The sequence below is a fragment of the Natator depressus genome, chromosome 8, assembly GCF_965152275.1.
Source record: "Natator depressus isolate rNatDep1 chromosome 8, rNatDep2.hap1, whole genome shotgun sequence".
NCBI lineage: Eukaryota > Metazoa > Chordata > Testudines > Cheloniidae > Natator > Natator depressus.
The window spans coordinates 83372804-83393090 of record NC_134241.1 but is presented as its reverse complement, the minus strand read 5'-3'; the positions used below and the strand labels follow the sequence as shown (position 1 = coordinate 83393090).

Below are 20287 nucleotides of genomic sequence, written 5' to 3'. Positions count from 1 at the left end.
TTTTTTTCTTTTATGTACTTTATGCATTTTAGATTCTCTGTTGCTACCCTTTATTTTTTCATTCAAAGTATGTCTTTGAAGCAAGCCATGTGTTAGAAAACTGCAACTCCAACAACCTTGGAAAGAACAATAACTGCACTCCTAGAATTCTGACTTTAACAAACAAAGGCTGTCTTGGAAAATGTAGATAGTTTGCATAACAGAATGATAGAAATATAGGGCTGGAAAAGGAGCCCCATGCTGAGGAAGGATGAAGTACATACATATTATGCAATTTACAAGTCATATAGTAAAGTCGCTAAGGTTTATGGAAGCAGCTGTCTGTTGACCAAGCTGCCTCTACACCGTTGGTGAGGTTGAACTAACTACAGTCCTCAGGATGCAAAATTTTTCATAGGTCGGAGTGATATACTGAGGCTTATCTAATTTTGAAGTGCAGACCAGGCCTAAGGGGATGTCTACACTTAAAATGCTACAGCAGCACAGCTGCTCCACTGTAATGCTTCAGTGTAGACACTACCTATGCTAACACAAGGGATTCTCCCGTTACTGTACGTAATCTGCCTCCCCTAGGGGTGGAAGCTAGTTAGGTCACGAGGAATTCTTCCATTGACCTAGTGCTACACCAGAGGTTATGTATGTTGGTTTAACTGTTCTGCGCAAGGGTATGGATTTTTTACACTCCTCCAGTAGCTAATAGTTAAGAAGTTTTCTTGCGTAGACCAGGCCTAAAAGTGTTTTACTCCGTCTTAAAGTGGATTAAGCTGCCCCTGACCAAAGCACTCTTCCAGAACACATGTCCACCTGCAGAATTATCAAGCAGAGCTATTATGCTTTACATCCGTTCCCTCTCTTAACCTCAATTAACTTCCAAGCCTGAATCTGCTTTAAACTCACCCTTGCAGTTAATCTCTTGGGGGTTTTTCCCCCTGCAGGGCATTGTGCTGCCCCAGCCTGTGAAGCTACATCTCAATCTGCTATTTGGGCTGGGGGGAGGCCCAGGTAGGTTACCCCACAGGAGGGGCCCAACGTTTAAAAAAAAAAGGGGGGGGGATTAAAGCAAGTATTCGTATTCCTTAGGAGACCACAACACGCCCCCCTCTCTCTAACACGCTGCGGGAGTGAAAAGCAGCGTCCCTCCCTGGGCAGAAGGGGCTGGCGGCGAGTTGGAGCAGCGGGCCGGCTAGGGGCGGTGCGTTGATGCCGCCACGGGCCCGCTGACCTCTCTGCGTTGGGCCCCGCGCGGAAACGGCCGCGCGTGGAGCCCGCGTCGCGTGACCACGGCCCAAGTCGGGCGCGCGGCTCAGGCCCTCGCCTGACTTGGCTGCAGCTGGGCGCAGCCTCCCCCTTCTGGTCTCGCTGGTCCCGCCCTCGGCACCCGCGCCACTACTCGGGGCCTCTCCGTGCGCTGCCCCCCTGTTAGCCCCTATGAGCCCCACGTGGTCGCTCTCTATTGTGCAGGCGGCGCCTGTCAGCCGGGGTCCTCCTGGGGCAGGCCGAGCGCAGGGCACCTAAGCGGAACCGGGTCACCGCCAGTCAGGGCGCGCGCCTTGTGCGCGGGCTCCGCCCTGGAGCAGCGAGAGGTAGGTAGGGCTCTGTTGCAGAGTCACCAGGCAGCGCCAAGGACAGCTATGGCGGGGTCTTGAAAGGCCGGCGAGGGCACCGCCTCCTCCCCCTCAACGAGTCGCCCGTAGGACTGACGGTTGGTGGCGCGTGCGGCGGAGGCTGCTAACATGGTGGGTAGCGTCGCTCGCTCCTGCCGCGTGGCGCGGACTTCTCCGGGCGGTCTCCTTCTCCTTCCCCACGCTGCTGGCCCGCCCCGTCCTTTTACTGCCGGCTCCCGCTAGGTCGCGTCTCATCGGCCGGCGGGGGGCACCGGCCTGCGCCTGGAGAGCTCGGCTCGATCCAGACGCTCCTGGGCCCGTTGGCTCGCTGCAGAGCGCGGGAGGCGTCCCCCCGCGCTGACAGCTGTAGAGCCCGGCGCCCGCTGCCAGCCTAGCGGGGCCCAAGCGCCCGGATAGCGGGGTGGCGGCCGTTGGGGTAACGTGGCTAAGGGGGAGGGGTGCGATGGGGCCTGGGCCGGAGATGGAGCCGGGGGTGGGGGGAATTGTCCTCAGGCAGCGGGGCGGGCGGGGCCCCGGCCTGTGAGGGCCTCGGGATGTGTGATGAGGAGGGGCCGGGCGATCCCAGGCTGACGTTGCGGAGCTGGCAGGGATTTGGGGGCAGGCTGGGAGGTGGAATCTGAACTCTGTGGGCTGAGCAATCTTGACCTGAAATCGGGGCCTCGTCCCCGCCACGTGAACCGTAGGCGGGTCGCTATTTACCCGCCTGCACGGATTCGCTGCAGAGCGTCACCTTGAGTGTAATGGATGGGGGGCGGGGGGTGTAAAAATTTCTAGTTTGGTTAATAAAAAGAAAAAGAGTACTAGTGGCACCTTAGAGACTAACCAGTTTATTTGAGTGTAAGCTTTCGTGAGCTACAGCTCACTTCACCCAATTTATTTGAGTGTAAGCTTTCGTGAGCTACAGCTCACTTCATCGGATGAAGTGAGCTGTAGCTCATGAAAGCTTATGCTCAAATAAATTGGTTAGTCTCTAAGGTGCCACTAGTACTCCTTTTCTTCTTGCGAATACAGACTAACATGGCTGCTACGCTGAAACCTAGTTTGGTTAATATTTATCTGGGTTAGTGAAAATGTAAACTTATCGAAGTTCTTATTTATAGACTTTGCTCTGTAAAATAAGTTGGAAATTTTATCGGGAAAGAATAAAGCAGACTTAGACGTCTGTTTAAAAGAAATGAAGTGCTGACAAATATTCAGCTTTGACTGGTACACATAAAATGAAGTAATTTCTCACTCTGATATGTTACTATCAATTTATGTGTTATTTGTAACAATAATACATTTCTTAAAAATCAGATACTGAGGCCTCTTTAGATTGATAATACAACTTACCTTTTTTTTTTTTAAAGGGAACACCACAAAAGGATGTTGTTATAAAACCTGATGCACCAAGCACATTGTTTTTGGAGAAACATGCAGATTACATAGCTTCTTATGGTGCAAAGAAAGACGATTATGTAGGTATTTCCTTATTTCACTATTGATAATACTCTGACAACAGTGATATATCTTGCCATTTCCTGCACTGGTAGGAGTAGGTTGGCAGGTGATGAGTTAGGAAGTTGCATATCTTTTTTGTCTCTGAATGCAAAGGGAAGGGTTAAAAGAAAAGACTGTTCTGACAGGTGGAGATGGTGGTTTTCCTTGGTCAATGATGAGACTTGGCATGTATTATCTGACTGTAAAGTTGAAGATCACTGCTTTAGCTCTAGAATTACTCTGAGACCTAGGAAATTTTTTTTTTTTTTTTTGCTTATTAGGATGAATTTGTGCTATTGTGATACAACATCTTCCCTAATATCACGTATGTCCCGTAGTTGCATTTCTATCTGATATAATGAGCCTCAGCATCACTGGATTTAATCTGGATTCTACTAGAAAATGTGTTATTTTGAGACTTCTATATTATTTTAGGTGTAGCCCTAAATTCAGTGTATTACAGTAATCTAGTCTGAGGGTGAAAGGGATACAGATAATTGCAGAGGTGTTCATCTGAGAGGCAAAGCTTCAGCTAGCATTGCCAAACATAGACAAAAAGAAGCACTCTTGTCTGCCGCTGCTGTTTGTATATTCAAAAGCATCTGAAATTCCCACAGGACCCTTATGTTGGAATTCAGGTAACACAAGGCAGGTGCACCTCTCTCTTCCATATATTTTTCCTAGCCAACCAGACGTATACCTCTGTCTTGTTAATAGTGAACCTTAGCCAACCAACCCTATCTGGTTTTATGAAAGAGAGACATTTATATTGTTGGTTGGTCATTCATCCCTCCTATAGTATTTTGTAGGAGAAGATGACCACATCTGTCGCTGACATGGAACCTAGATCACTGTTTTCTCACTGTCTCATGAGAGGCCAAACTACTTGTTTCTATTTGAGTGGATCATCCAGCAAGATCCCCAGTTAAGGAGTTACATTCTGGTCTCAGTGAAATCACTGGGAGCTTTGGCACTAGGGCCAAGCTTTCACTCTACATTTCCAAATATAATTCCATGTAACTATCTTAAAAAAACAAAGAAAGAGGCAGGTTAAAAAATATAGCTATACAAATATTGTGGAAAGCATCACTAGCCTGGTGCTGAATTAACACAATAATGAAATAGAATTCTTCCACATGGGGACAGATAATATCTCTAACTCTGCCATTTGAGTATCTTCCACATGAGTACCAATAGAGCTGGCCAAACCTGAGGATTTCCAGTGACTGGAAGTTTTAATGTTTTGAAATTTCAGTTGAGCCAGAAATTCTGAAAAATCTTTTGGAAAATCTTTCATTTCTAAAATGAAATATGCTCCCTGGACCCCAGCAGCTGCTGACTTAAATTAATGTGATTCTTGTCAGTTTCACAGGGATTGGGGACCCCAGTTTCCTAGACTCCTGAGACAGTTGACTCCATGGCAGGGGGGTCTGGAAACCCTGGGAGTCTGGGCTCAAGCTAGGGCTCTTGGGGCTTCTAAGCCTCCTTTTGTAGACCTGGGGAGCCTAGACCCGGAGGATATGTCTACACTATAGAAAAACAAATCTGTGGCAGCGAATCTCAGAGCCTGGGTCTACAAGCTCAGGCTTGCCTACAGTGCTAAAATAATGCATGTTCCCTCCTGGGCTTTGAGACCCACCCCCATCTCTGGGTTTCACAGCCTGAGTGGGCATGTCTACACAGATGTTTTTAGCACCATAACGCAAGCTTGAGTCTGCAGGCCTGGGCTGTGAGACATATAGCTAGGGCTCTACCAATTTCACGGCTGTGAAAAATGGGTCATGGTAAAATCTGATCTCCCCTGCTGCTGAGAGCCTGGGGCTGCTAGTCCGTCCGTGCTGGGGAGGGACAGGAGTTTTCCTTTTGCTGCAGGACCACTCTTGGTGGGGCAATCAGATCCACTTCCAGGGGCAGTGCAGAAATGAGGGTGGTATACCCTCACTTCTTTGCTGCAGAAGCCCAGGAACTGGGCTCCGGACTCTCTTCCTTCCCCCCCCCCCCCCCCAGCCGCAGCTCTGGGTCCAGGCACCGAGCTCGGGGCTTCTTCCCGCAGTGTCTCCTGCCGGGCTGGGGGCTTTTGCTCCCGGTGGCTGCCCCAGCTGCAGCTTCTGGGCTTGCCCCAGCACATGGCTCCTGCTCCAGCGCCGAGCCCAGGGCTTCCTCCTCTGGGGGCTTCTGCTCCTGACGGCTGCGGCCAGGGCGGATGCGGGAGGGTGGGACAGACTGCCTGGACTCGGGGCTTCTGCCCCATGCCACTCCAGCTGGGGGTCGGGGATTCCGTGACACATGCGCACACACACCCCTCGTGGCTTCTGCAATGAGCTCGGGACTTCCTCTCCCGGGGGTGCGGGCTTACATTCCTGCCACCTTGGCCTGTGGCAGCTCAGGCTTGGGGCTTCCCCCCTGCTGCTGCTCCAGCCGGGCCTGGGGGCATCCCAGGATCAGGGCTTCTTCCCCTGCAGCTCCTGCCAGGGCTCAGGGTGACCTTGTAGGGGCTTCTGACCTGGGGCTTCTTCCGGGGCTGGGACATGTGTTTTTCCTGGGTGGGTCCCCAAATTGGCCACGCCCCTGTCTTAATCTGTCCGTGGTGTGGACTAGCAATTAGGAACCCCCGGCTGGGGCACTCCCAGCAACATGGGGGGAGATCCTACCCACCTCCACCTCTGGGAACTTCCTCTAACAGCAGGAAGTTGGAAGGGTGCTGCCTTCAGAGCTCAGAAGTGAGGGTGGCAATCTCGGGACCCCACTACAACAACTTTGCAAACCCCCCCCCCATCCCATTTTGGGTCAGGACCCCCACAATTACAACACCCTGAAATTTCAGATATAGTCATCTAAAATCATTAAATTGACGGATTTTAAAACCCTCTGGCCAGGAAATTGACGAGAATGGTCTGTGAATTTGGTAGGGCCTTACTTATAGCTATAGATTGGTTTGTTTGTTTGTTTGCAGGGTAGATATACTCTGAGAGGCCAGGCTACAGTGGGTTTTCCATGTTTCCACAGCAGGGAGCCTGAAAGCCCTGAGAACCCTGGTTCCCTGCTGCAGATACAGGAGTTGAGCCCTTGTGACAAATGGAGCTTTCTGGGTCCTGACTCCATGGCAAGGAGCCTGGAAGACTTGCATAATAAGACTGCCCTTGAGCTGTGAACCAGGTTCCCAGCACTCAAGTAGTCCACATATCTTACCTATCCCAGATCCTTAGATCCTGGAAGCCTAGGCTCCACGGCAGTCCACCCGGAAGTCTGATACAAGTTTGTCAAAGGAGACCGTTGCTTTGAAACACATCTGGTTCAATTAATCGGCTTTTTTGACAGAACTGTTTTGGTAGAAAATTCCTGATCAGCTCTAATTATTGAACCTCATATGTTTCCCCATTTCAGTCTGGCTTGATTTTTAGTGTTCCCCTTTCAAGTCCACCAATGGTCTGGCCTTAGCCTTTGTGCCAGAAATACCAAAACATGAGGAATTTCTCTTGGGAATGAGAAAAGGAGTACTTGTGGCACCTTAGAGACTAACAAATTTATTTGACCATAAGCTTTTGTTAGTCTCTAAAGTGCCACAAGTACTCCTTTTCTTTTTGCGAATACAGACTAACACGGCTGCTACTCTGAAACCTGTCTTGGGAATGAGTACTTACAAATCCTTTCAAATACTGATAGCCTTTGACAATCCTCAGTATGCTGGAGGCATAACTTGACATGTTACAGGGTCAGTTCTGGGAGCAGCATTTTAATAAAAAATGACACATCGTTAGTTTAGCCATGTGATGTGTATTACAATATTGGGCAGGTTTATGACTTCAACTGGACATAGAATGTATAATTCTTTATTAAATTAATCTTATATTCTGCTCATGGTACTGTTTAGCTACGTTTTAATAGAATTACAAACTAAGCGAATTGGACATTCTAGTCAGTTAGTACCTTTTTCCAGAGTAGTCTGTAGCAGTCGTGCTTGGGGGTTTTTAAACCAGTTATAAATATCTGTATATATTATTTGATATTCATAAGGCTACACAGAGAAAACATACAGAAAAATAAAATTAGATGTTTAAATACGACAAGTCTCCCAACAAGATGGCCTCAATTACGTTTTAAAGTGTGGCGCCTCTGACTGAAACCTTCCTTCTCTTATGCCATGTGTATGGTCTCGCTCTCCTGCTCACCTGTAGCAAGAAAATACATAAATTACTATGGAATATTACAGTACAGTATGAAAAATCATAGGTAATGCTGATCAAGAAAGATTTATAACAATATATTAAGTTACAATAAATTAAGTTTTTTTTCTTCCTGTTACTGCTCTAAATTGCTTTGCTTCAATTTTGGCAAATAGCAATTAGGTAATTAACTGAATGTTAGGCTGTTATTTTGAGGGGACCATTTGAGCAAAGGACCAGAACCAAGAAGATTGTAACTTACGATCTGGTCTGAGCTACTGTCTTGCTGCATAAATATGGGCAAGTAACTTGACCTTATGCCTCAGCCATCTAAGATGGAAAAATTAAGTAAAAGGCAGAAATTCACTGAATCAGTTGCAGCATCTTAGCCAGCTTAGAAAGCTTGTCTTTCATAAGTAAACAACTTAGAATAAAGTACAACTTGGCTTGTTGTTTGGATGGAGAGGATTTGGTAATGGCTAGATCTCTAGTTCAGAGAACTTAGTCTAACTTACAAAATTGCAGCATTATACAAAAAAATACAATCTCCACTTGTTTACAGAGCCCTGCAAAACTGCAGATACCCGCTTTCTATCTGCGGATATATGCATCTGCGGATGCAGTTGTATTGTTTACCATCTTTGCAGATCGGATGCGGATCCAAATTTTTGTATCCGAGCAGGGCTCTGCTTGTTTATATGTCTTCGTCTGCTTACGAACTAAAATTCTGTACTACTTAGGAGTACTGTATGTCAGAATATTTGAGGATGAGCGGTGTCTACTGGGGACTGACAGTAATGGATCTCATGGGACAGCTGCAACGAATGACCAAAGAAGAAATTCTAGCATTCATCAAATCATGTCAACATGAGTGCGGTGGAATAAGTGCCAGTATAGGTCACGATCCTCACCTTTTATATACCCTAAGTGCTGTCCAGGTAAATATATAGAAAAGAAAATATTGGAAGTAAGTGAAAACAGCTGCTTGATTTAATAATTAATTTGACTTTTCTAGATACCACCAAGGTATTTCATTTTTCTGCTGTCACATTGAAATGTTTTATCTGAGCCGGATTTGTTCATTAGAAAAATTGTTCAACTTATAGATTTATAGACAAGCTGGGACCACATGTATCTAAATGGCATTTTAAAAACTCTTGTATCATAAATCATTTTCTAGGGAAGAGGTGTTGTGGGTTGTAATCCTTGAATAGGATGAAATAGAGTAGATGTGTCTGGTACTGAGAGATGGGGCCCAGGAGTATCGCAGGTCAATGATGAGTCTTGGCATGTATTACCTGAATCTAAAGTTGATGATTATCACACTTTAGCTCTAGAATTACTCTGAGACCTGAGGAAATTGCTGTGCCCACTCTTTTTAGGTTGAGTGAGTCCCAGCTATTGTGGGTATAGAGCCACACTTCTGCTCGTCATAAATTATTCTCAGTGTCTTAATCAGTTACCACACATTCTGGACCAAGTTTGGGTCTATCCAGGCTGGCCAGCCAAAAGATATGTACATAGGGTTCCCAGCCCAGTATAGAGAGGGAATAAGTCTTGAGGTCCTTCTGATTTTCTTAAACTCCTTATGCTTAATATTGATGTTACTATAAGGTAATAAAACCACAATAGATTGCAGCCTAAATATAAAAATCTAAACTGAAAATTTAAGTTAAAAATTTAAAATAAAGTCAGGAAATGCGAATCTAAGGTTCTTTTAGCAATGCTAAACTAACCCACCTTGCACATACTGTATTCATTTATATTGTACATTAAGAATTCTAAACTGCTAATCCAAAATAATAAGTGCAAGTTGCCACCAGAATCTTAATTTCTGCTTTTCCTGTCCTGCAACTTTATTAGAACACAATATGGCAATGTTAATATGTTTGTTTTTCAATTTAAAAAAGCATATTGCAACACTGGAGTATTATGCTACACTCTGTAAACTGCAAAATATAGATTACTCCAAACACTGTAGCTGGAATTAGGGAATTGCTCAATTTGTTTTCTGCAACTCCATAGGACTTAAATTGCAATCAACAGATAAAGAGAACTTAGACCTGGGTGAAATTTTTCAAAATTTTGTTGAAATTCTCCTCCTCTCCACCACCCCCTTATAATTCTGCTCAAAAAAGCTCTTGGAAAAACCTCTATGGAGTGAATCATCTGAATTACTTCCTATAATATGATTTAACTAAATTGTTCATAACTTAAAATTCTTCTCACTATTACCAGGCATGTGCTGCTTATTGAGGACTAGTCTATACTTTTAAACTCAAGTTGTGATTTCTTTTTTTAATCTATATTTGTAAAAATGCGCCCATCCAAAAGCTTTCTGCACCTTTCCATTACTTAGGTATACATACTACTACAAGCCCAAAACATCCTTATCTCCTAACAAAATTCAACCATAATCAGACTGTAATAAATCAATACCATGTTCCATGATGCTAGCCTAACTTAAATGACTGTTTTAAAACTTTAAAGTGGAGAAAGAGATTGTGTTGAGACCATGCATGGAAATCGTCATCTTAATTTGGGAATTTTAAAATTTTATGGAATCAAGCTTGTAATGTTGGGTAGGTTGTAGTTAGCTGAAGCTTTCGTGGTAGTGAAAAGTTTTAGTGATTTATGTTCATCGATAAAATTAAATTCTGTGTTTTGTTTTAAGAAAACTAGGGCTCTGGTTCTCTGGTAAATTCTGGGAAACTTTATCCTTCTAGTAATTGATTTGAGTTACTTTCGTTTTGCAGATTCTTACCTTATATGATAGTCTCCATGTTGTTGATGTAAATAAAATTGTTGACTACGTAAAGAGCCTGCAAAAAGAAGATGGATCGTTTGCTGGAGACAAATGGGGTAACTTACATCTTCAAAATCTCATCGATGAGTTACATATTTCATATAATGAAGCAGTTAAGATTAAGTTGCTCTGCATGTTTTTCACTGTGTATTATGCATGAACTGCATTTATTTCCCTCCGTGTGTAAAAAGGAGCCAGTCACATGTCATTGCTTTTCTAGATGACTCTAAACTTATAGAAAAATGGAATTAAATAACAAAAACTGAACAGCCTTCATAGAAGTTTCTGAAAGCTCAAAACTTGTTAGAGCTTGTGATGGAGGGTGCCTTCTCATTTCAGTGTAATTTGTATCAGATATTAATCTTTGAGTTTACTATCTAGTGATTCTAAGTTGTGGTACGTCTGTTGCTTGTAAAAGGAACTATCTCTGCATAGCAATGACACAAATCTGCGTCTGCAGTCACAGCTTCTAAAAATATTGATCTGCTTTGATTTTGATTTTTTTAAAGGGTATGTTTGTTCACTTTTTCTTCTGTTGACATTTTAAAGTATTCTTTATTTTATATAAAATATATTTTAATATTTCAATGTTGTATCCTGTTGAATATCAGTTACAACAAAACCATTGTTTCATTTTTCAGTTAATAAAATGAACCGATCAAGGTATTTCAACATATGTAAATCCATAAGCATCAATTTGTGGTTGACAGGCTATGTGTTGGTATTAAAATGGTGCTGAATATGGATGACCAACTTTTACATTGAGCCAGTTTGTCATAATATAGTAATAAAATACACAGGCAAGGATATGACAATTTACATTCTTGTTAGTATTTATCAGATTGGATTACTGAAATGCATTATAAATGAGGCTACCGTTGAGGAAAATTCAGGAGCTAATGCTAATTGGTGATAGGAGCTACAACGAGGATATTATACCAGTTCTGAAAAACTGCACTCATTCTCTATTTGTATCTGGGGTACAGTTTAAAGTGTTGACTTGAGTTCTAATTACTGAGGTCTAATCTATGCTGGGAAAAGGATAACTGATACAGCAACCCCTCCTAATGTATGCACAGCTTTTGCTGGTATAACGGTTGGTTCCCTTAGCAAAATAACACACACTTTTTTTTTTTTTTTTTTTTAAAACAATATAACTCAGGAGTGAGCAAACTATGGCCCGGGGGCCACATCCGGCCCTTCAGACGTTTTAATCCAGCCCTTGAACTCCTGCTGGGGAGCGGGGTCTGGGGCTTGCCCCACTCCGCACGGCTCCTGGAAACAGCAGCATGTCCCCCCTCCAGCTCTTGTAGGGGCAGGCAGAGAGCTCCACATGCTGCCCCCCGCCCCAAGCGCCACCTCTGCAGCTTCCATTGGCCAGGAACAGTGGCCAATGGGAGCTGCAGGGGCGGTGCCTGCAGATGGGGCAGAGTGCAGAGCTGTCTGGCCGCACCGCTGCGTAGGAGCTGGAAGGGGGGACGTGCTGCTGCTTCCGGGAGCTGCTTGAGGTAAGCGCCGACCGGAGTCTGCACCTTGACCCTCGCCTGCACCCTAACCCTCTGCCCTAGTCCTGATCCCCCTTCGGCCCTCTGAGCCCCTAGGTCCCAGCCCAGAGCACCCTTCTGCACTCCGAACCCCTCATCCCCAGCCCATTGCCCGCATCCCCAGCTGAAGCCCTCACCCCCACACCCCTACCTTCTGCTCCAGTTGGAAGACCCCTCCCACACTCTGAACTACTCATTTCTGGCCCCACCCCAGAGCCCTCACCCGCTCCTGGACCCCAACCCCCAATTTCATGAGCATTCATGGCCCGCCATACAATTTCCATATCCAGATGTGGCCCTTGGGCCAAAAAGTTTGCCCATTGCTGATATAACTATTTACACTAGGGCTTTTTTGCCACTATAGAAATGTCATAAAAATCATTCCTCTAACTGATGAAACTGTACTTGCAAGTTTCTAGTGTAGACCTTGCCTAAGAAACCTTTCTTGATCTGTGTCTTCACACCAGCTGAGGACCTTGAGCATTGTGGAGCCTGGTGTTGGTGTATTCTTGAGGGTACACTGCTCTTTAACTTGCTTTGTCCAAAGTTCTGAGTATTTGTGGCCTTCAGATTATGATGTTGAAGAGCTGAGAGTGGGTAATGTGGGTAATTTACTGGTGAATGAGTCTCTGTGTTGACATTGTTTAACCAGTTCTCTTTCCATTCAGTGCACAGACTGTGCAGTGGGTGCTTTTTAGAAACTGAAAAATAAATAGCATATTTACAAATTACTTTTAACTGAGGTAAACCTGGATATTTATCTGGCAACCACGAAGTGATCAAAGGATTATTAATTCATGGTTACATACCGGTCACTTTATATTTGTTTAGTGTTATCCTATTGGGAAATAATGTGAATGTATTGGCTGGTGGAGGAAAATATTGGTGTAAAATATTGGAGTGTTTTCTATTTAATCAGGGAAACACCCATGTTTAGTGACTTACTGTACTCTTTTTAATAGCATGCATTCTCTGTGTGCCTGTAAAAAAAAAAAAATATATATATAGTTCTCTGTAGTTAACTATTTTTTTCTCCCCCTTTGTAGGAGAAATAGATACAAGGTTCTCTTTCTGTGCTGCAGCAACACTAGCTCTTTTGGTAAGTTCTGCAATAGGGTGGTTGTTAGATACAAATATGTAACAGTTTTCTGTGGATGGCAGACAAATGATGCTACAGTAGGTGTACTTAATTTACTTGGTGGTAGTATAAAATGTTAAAGGGACTTTTCTGACTTGCAGGGGAAGCTAGATGTTGTTGATGTGGAAAAAGCAGTTGAATTTGTTTTGTCCTGTATGAACTTTGATGGAGGATTTGGTTGCAGACCAGGTTCTGAATCACATGCAGGGCAGGTAAGTGTTGTTGCTTTCACACTGAAATATTTTAAATTAGCAAGAAATTCTTAAGTATCAAATATCTACTTTTTATCATTGTTTCTAAAACCTGTCAGCAATGCAGACTGAAGCATTTTTCAGTTCCTAAATGTATGTAAAGAACTATTCCATTAAATGACACAAGTACAGAATTCATCTGTTAAGAGGCCTAGAAGCTGAATTTTGTCTGTAAAAATCCATATCAGAACCACAGTTTTGTATAGTGGTGTGAATTTTTGTTTCAAACTTCACAGGGATGAATTAAAAATGTAACTAAAAAATTTCCAAAAGAAAGACCAGTATGCAGCTGTTCAAAAAGGAGTTAACATTCAGATTTGTTAGGGAGGAAATATCTCAAATGTTCTAATATGATTAGAGCACAGTTTTGAAATCATCTACTTTTTCTCTGTTAGAATAAGCATATCAGAACTTTTGTAATTTACTGGCTTGCATATTGTTCAAATGTCTTACTTTCTGGTAGCAAAAATACTTGTTTGGCCTAATTATAATTTTAGTTTAGGTGGAATTTAGAATAAAAGGTAAGAGTGGAATCTACGGTAAAGTCTGATATGTTGCAGAGGTAACTTAACTTCTTGATGGTGCTGGTGGAATGTCTTTTAAGGTGACAGGCTCGCTCGAGGTAAGGTGAAGGGGTACAACTAGAGCTCATTAAGAATGGATAAATGCCAAGGAAGATGACCCGTATGACTTCCTCTAGAAACTTTACATGTAACTTAACTTTGGATTAAGTTGATACCAACACTTACTCCGAACCTCCAGTTGATAGAAATTAACTTTAACACATTTTAGTACTATTTCAGTATAGATTTAATCACAATAATCAGCTGTTCATTTTCCATAATTGTTCTGAGCATCATAATCTGGAAGGATTTATTTGTTTAAATGAAAATATAAAAACTACTTAATATAGAGAAACTTATTTATGAAACATGCAACTGAACGTTATACAGTCCGCCTCAAAATAGGTTTTTTTATTCTGAGTCTCCTGTAAGGTCCTGCATACATTAAGAAAATACCTTAAGGTTCAGTCTGATCTTTTAGGACTCTTCAAATTACATTTTGCTTTTAATGACAACTAGAGTACATTAGTAAAAATGTTATCTTCTGATAAGATTTAAAAAATCATAACAGTGGAGTAGTATGTTCACTTTGTAAACTGAACACTTAATTTTCTAACTTGCTTATTTTAACTATTAGCATGATGTGAAATAATGGAATCCTGCTTTGTGATCTTCCTACATTTAGTCTTATTACATGCTGCTTTTAGTTCTTAAATACACATGAACTTTATGTCTGTAATTTTAGATATATTGTTGCACAGGATTTCTGGCTATAACAGGCCAGTTGCACCAAATAAATGCTGACTTGCTGGGCTGGTGGCTTTGTGAACGTCAGTTACCCTCTGGAGGTCTCAATGGAAGGCCAGAGAAGGTATTTGGTTCACTTTTTAAAAAAAAAAAAAAAACTCTTAGTGTAGAAGCAGAAATATTTTTCTAATTTCTGGAAAATATCATGGACTTCCTCTCAAATGCTGTTGCAAAACTTTTCAAATGTTTTTACTCTTAATCTTGATTCCTTTGCTGTATCATCCATTATGGGCCCCTGTTTAAGAAGATGCAATGTGCTCAGCATAGTTTAAGGCCTCAAAATACCTTGCTGAATCAGGGCCTGGATATATTGTGATGTTTTAGGAATGCTGTGTACTACGGGATTTATAAATGTTCATTCATAAAGTAACGAGAAAAATACTTTGTTGGATTTATAATTTTTGTGGGACTCTATTGTGTGTGTCCAACAATTGAATAATGTAATCTGGAATGACTGACTTGCAAGTGGAGACTTCTTAGCACTAGTTTTCTTAATGGATGCAGCAGACAAATGCTTTCAAACTTAAGATTTTTTTTTGTTGTTGTTGTTTAAATTATTAGTTGATACTGTCCTCAAAGTCTCTTGTCCCTCTTCCTCATTTACATGGTATTTTCATGGCTGTCTTCTTCAGAGCCAAAATCCTGCCAAAGAGACTCTCAAGGTTTCAAAAGCAGCAGAACACTTGTGATTCTGCTGGTGGGGGACAGGAGGAGGAGGAAGGGCCATCTGTGAATAAGCTGGGTGTTGGAACTCTGTTCTCTGCCGAAGAAACAGTGCTCCAGAGTTGTACTCCACTCAGTGATGTTTTGATGATGTGGCTAGTGGTTTCACGAAACCTAGTGTTACTACTGCAACCCATGTATTTAAAAAAAGTAATACTCGTATATTTATTTGCCAGTTACCAGATGTATGTTATTCATGGTGGGTGTTAGCATCCCTGAAGATAATTGGTAGACTACATTGGATTGACAGAGAGAAATTGCGCTGCTTTATCTTGGCTTGCCAGGATGAGGAGACTGGAGGATTTGCAGACAGACCAGGAGATATGGCAAGTTCATTTAAATTTACATTTTAGGTTGAAATTCAAGGTTTACAGGTTTGCAAAAGGCTTTATGTTCTATATAATAAAAATTAAACCAATGCAGGTAGTACATGAGTATGAACAGGGTAATGCTACTTAGCATATCTGTTTCCTTGAGGGAGCATGTGACAGTCTTTGATATCTGCAGATTATCCCATGCTGAGAATTCAGGAGCCTTTTCCTGTTTAAAGGCCCAGCAGATGGCTGAAAAAACATTTTGTTGAAAAGCAACAGGCTAATAAGATTGTAGGCTGTATTGCAGTTGTGACTGTGTACATTTTAAAATGCTACAGTAAAAAGAGAAGTAAAAATTAAAGTTGTTTAAATAGACTTGTCCGGTTACATTTGATTTTTTTTTTTTTCTTTTCAGTTAAAAGCGGTGTTGGAAAACATTAAGAATATATGCTCTGGATATTTATAGCTTAGAACAGGGGTTCTCAAACTTCACCACAGCCCCCTACTGACAACAGATTACTACATGACCCCAGGAGGGGGGACTGAAGCCTGAGCCCGCCTGAGACCTGCCACCCCAGCAGGGGGCCTGTAACCTGAGCCCGACCAATGAGGGATGAAGTTGAAGCCTGAGTCCCGTCACCCATGGCTGAAGCCTTTGGGCTTTGGCCCCAGGCAGTGGGGCTTGGGCTTCAGGCCCCAGCAAGTCTAACACCAGTCCTGGCAAACCCATTAAAATGGGGTCTTGACCCACTTTGGGGTCCCGACCCACTGCTGGCTTAGAATTTAGCAAAGACAAATGTGTTAATTTAAACAAAAAACATTGGGTAAACTAAAGATGAAAGTGAGCTACATGAAAATGGAAGGTGAAAATAATATTTAAGATTTCCCATTAAAAATTGTGGCAGTATATTTAAGGTCAAATTACAGTCTGGTCATCAGTAAAACAGTGTTGTGGCAGTTATTGTGAGAATTGAAATATTTGCTGCTACTAAAGCTAAATTTTCTGTTCAACTTGTATTTACCTGAGAAACTGAATACCTTTCCCAGACTTGAGGAAGAGCTCTGTAGTTTGAAAGCGTGTCTCTCTCTCACCAGAAGTTTGTCCAGTAAAAGATATTACCTCATGCACTTTGTCTGTCTAATACCCACAATCGTGAGTTTAGTTAGTTTCTCCCTCCCTTATTTACTATAAATATATTCACAATAGTTACTTGTTCAGGCTTGGCTTGTCGTAACTTGGGCCTGCCCATGTGTGCTAAGTTAGCCCAACGCTTGTAGCAGGAAGCTTTTTTTAATGTCTCTAAGGAGAATTAGAAAGTAACATTAACTTTGGGGCCATACAGGGGCCTGTCCAGTCTCCTGTGTAAATTTAGAGCAGCCTCATAGCTCCTTTTAGCTTACATTTGGCTTTTAATGGCCCATCTATGGGCCTTAGGAAGCAGAGAATAGCCGGTGCTATGCATTCTGGACATGCCCATGATCTGCCTGCTATGCCAACTCTTTGAGGAAGGGACAGTCTTTTAATTGTGTTTTGTTCAGTGCTTAGTATGTTAGGGCCCTGGTATGAGGCTGGGCCTCTTAGGCGATATCATAATACTAAGATGTGGGAGGCTGGTAACTGGGTCAGTGTAGAGCCCTTAAGCCAGCTGTAAACTGGCCAGTGAGGCCTTCTGTACAGATGGTATACTCAGGGGGCTGTTTCCACCTAGTTTATTGCTTCTTTACACAGCAGAGCAATGTAAGGAGCTTTAGTAAGCTGTGAACTAAGTCCTAAGGGTTTCTTTAGTGCAGTTAGCTCAGGCTCTTACTTGGGTATTGTTCACACACACAATCCTGTCATCTGAGCTAAGTAGTGCTCTCAGTTTGGTGCTAGCCAGCACAGTTGGGGGGTGTGGGTTATAGCCCTGGTTTCTATTTTCACTAGTGCTGGCAATGCCCACTTTGCAGTGAAGATGCAGGGTAAATCACTGAAGGCATACTCTCAGCCTAAGGGTTTAAGTAAGTAGCCTTCTATGTTGTCTGTGTAGGGATATGCAAACTGCATAGCAGCCTTCTGGAAAATCTGTTCCTAATCTCATGAAGGAATCTCTAAATCTCAGAGAATTACCTCCTACCTATATTTTCGTTTCTTCTATGCCCCGTTTTTCTTTTCCTGTTTTCCCTCCAGTTGTGTATGCAGGTCCCTTTGGCTCCCTCTAAGACAGAGACACTCAAACTCTTTTTTACTGGTGACTCCTTTCACATAGCAAGCCTCTGAGTGCATGCGTCCCCCGTCCCCCCCCCATATAAATTAAAATCACTTTTGATGTATTTAACACCATTTATAAATGCTGGAGGCAGAGCAGGGTTTGGGGTGGAGGTTGACCGCTCGTGACACCCCCCCCCCCCCATGTAATAACCTCATGACCCCCTGAGGGGTCCCGACCCCCAGTTTGAGAACCCCTGCTATAAGACCTGTGAGCACAGCTCTATGTTCAGAGAGACTGCCAAAGAGCAATATAATGTTCAGTGAAAAATGTGAAGTTTATGGCAGATCTGGTTTTAGATCACCAGGTTAGCCTATAACTTTTACATTATGTATAGTAGAATCATGAGGTGCTAGATTTACCATGTTGTAACAATGCAATAGAGGAATTGGTGGAAAGAGCTGTCAGACTTGTTTTCCATTATCTTTATGCGTACTGTTGAGTTCAGGTTTAAAAAATTTTCTGGTGGCAACAAACATCAATTCAAACATCTCAAAGTTGTATCCTAAATGTATACAGTTTGAAGCTGGCTATTGATTTCTTTTAATGTGTGTGAATATTTCTGTTGTTTTTAAAGTAATTGCATACTAAAAACCAGGAAGTTGTGCATTTGCATTGTTCTCTGAAATTAAATCTTCAACCACCATTGAGCTTTCTCAGTCTTTTCTAGCAACTCAGTTGTCTTATTGTCTCACTGTAAACTCATCCAAAGGGTTTTAGTTGTCAGTGTGTTATAAATTAGTTAATTTTTTTCCAGGTGGATCCTTTTCACACCTTATTTGGAATTGCTGGACTATCATTGTTAGGAGACGAACAAATTAAGCCTGTCAGTCCTGTTTTTTGTATGCCTGAAGACATCCTTCAAAGAATAAATGTACAGCCTGAACTTGTGAGCTAGACCTTACAGAAGCAAAAGGTTGCAATGCTCAGCTGCTTTGATTTTGTTGGTTGAAACTCATCTCAAACATACTTGCATATATTTTTTCATGTTAATGTGTTTACATCAGTACAGTAAGAAATTATCACTGTACAGTAAACCTTGTCACTTTGTCTGTGGATTGTGTCAAAATGGCTTGTTTAAATAAATTATGTGGATGTTGCATGTATTGCAGGTCTGTAACAGATGAAGAAACATTTTTATCTGCATCTAAATATGTGGACCTGTGAGCTCTGTACACTAACTTAGAACAGCAGTGTATTAGTACCAGTAGTAGAGTACTTGAATGACTTAATTTTTTTGTATTTCCTACAACATCAATCATAAAACATTTTTCTTGATAATATAAGCATGTATTGACAGTGAATTGCCCTGAGCACTGTATTTAAGAGAAGCAGAGAAAAGGTACTTATAGTTAGAACACTTTGATGTTAGTGGACACTTGTGCATTTAAAACATCCTGTTTAGGAAATACTATCATTTTTCCAATACTGAAACACACAAGTTTTCTTCTCTTAGCAATTAAGTGTAAAGGTTTTTGTTCTCCGCAAATACAGTTGTTACCTACCAGTAAAGTCCTTTATTAAAGAAAATATTTTTACTACTGGGAATCCAGTATAATTTGTGTTGAGTGTAGATTGAGACTTGCTGGTAATAAGCATTCTACAGATTGCCACTCTACAGTTTTATGATTTGCCAAATGTGCTGCTAATTGAAAATTTGTCATTGGTTTGAACTACTACTTCATTAGCACTTGAGAAAATAGTTGCGAAAGAAATATCAAGAATAAAAGTAGCTATGAAAAATATTTTCTGAAATCGTTTTTGTCTTCATTGGAGCGCTTAAAGTGCCTCCATTTTACATCTCATAGCATTGTGTTTGCATCTGGTCACCATGTTCTGACTGAAAAAGACTAAATGAAATTTCAGTTGGACCATATTAAAGGTAATTGTGAAGGAAAAAATAGCCTTTAACAGTCCCCAGCTTATTTATAGTTACAGATGTCCTAAAAGATTTTTCAAAATAGTTCTCCATTTTTTTTAATAGAATGGTCAATACAGAGCACTAGTCCTTATTTCAACTGGCCTGTTTTAAGGTTATTTTTCTTTAAAAGCCTTTTTGCTAGTCAAACTATGTTTTTTCTAAATTAACTGGTTGTTCTTTTAAAGAAGACCACTGATAAGAAAAGGTGTACAAAGCAAACTAGTGTTCTAATTAGTCACTGCTTAAATATATTCTTGTCTTCCGCTTTAATTACTATATTATATAGATTTTTTTGAAAGATTCTGGTACTGTATATTGTAGTCAATCCAGCAATATCTATCACTACACATATGAATTTATCTATAAATTATATCTTGTTCAATCTTCCATCAATAAAGCATCCAATGAAGAAAATTAGTTGTCCTTTATAACATGTGGAAGTTTAAAGTATTTAGTCTCAGCATTGGTATCACTAACTACCTCATTTTATCATGTTAAATGTTAAGATTTTCAGCTCCCTGTGTGGAATTACAGTAAGATATTAGTACTGTCTTTGACAGCTTGACTTTGCATGTAGAGATCCTTTATTAAATGTTTTCACACACTTGTTTCTATAATTATTGATATTTTTACACAACTTCATACTGAAGTATCCTTCAATGTATATATTGAAAAAACAATCATTCATTGCAGCATAGCTACTAATG

The 20287-nt window shown here is 41.7% G+C and overlaps 1 protein-coding gene and 2 non-coding genes across 6 annotated transcripts; all 3 read left to right on the top strand.

Moving 5' to 3' along the window:
- The first annotated feature begins 1423 nt into the window (after window positions 1–1423).
- Window positions 1424–20170, top strand: RABGGTB (Rab geranylgeranyltransferase subunit beta). 4 transcript variants are annotated; one of them, XM_074961510.1, is made up of 9 exons: window positions 1424–1583; window positions 2975–3082; window positions 8008–8205; window positions 10024–10129; window positions 12664–12716; window positions 12857–12967; window positions 14315–14440; window positions 15276–15425; window positions 18417–20167. In XM_074961510.1, the coding sequence occupies exons 3-9, from the start codon at window positions 8017–8019 to the stop codon at window positions 18555–18557; spliced, it is 876 nt and encodes a 291-aa protein (XP_074817611.1). In that variant the 5' UTR covers window positions 1424–1583; window positions 2975–3082; window positions 8008–8016; the 3' UTR covers window positions 18558–20167. The 4 variants fall into 4 exon arrangements, with proteins under 4 accessions (XP_074817611.1, XP_074817607.1, XP_074817609.1 ...); XM_074961506.1 differs by lacking the exon at window positions 1424–1583 and adding an exon at window positions 1590–1736; XM_074961507.1 differs by lacking the exon at window positions 1424–1583 and adding an exon at window positions 1885–2040.
- LOC141993084 (small nucleolar RNA SNORD45) lies at window positions 3272–3354 on the top strand. Its single transcript, XR_012640779.1, has one exon. It is a non-coding gene; the product is annotated as a small nucleolar RNA SNORD45 (small nucleolar RNA).
- Window positions 8537–8621, top strand: LOC141993082 (small nucleolar RNA SNORD45). The gene has a single exon (XR_012640777.1). It is a non-coding gene; the product is annotated as a small nucleolar RNA SNORD45 (small nucleolar RNA).
- Window positions 20171–20287: the final 117 nt, after the last annotated feature.

Bases quoted from the DNA above. Each gene is read 5' to 3' on its own strand.
- RABGGTB (XM_074961506.1), top strand. The intron at 12,717-12,856 runs GTAAGTTCTGCA...TCTGACTTGCAG, and splicing joins CAGCAACACTAGCTCTTTTG to GGGAAGCTAGATGTTGTTGA. The intron at 12,968-14,314 runs GTAAGTGTTGTT...CTGTAATTTTAG, and splicing joins CTGAATCACATGCAGGGCAG to ATATATTGTTGCACAGGATT.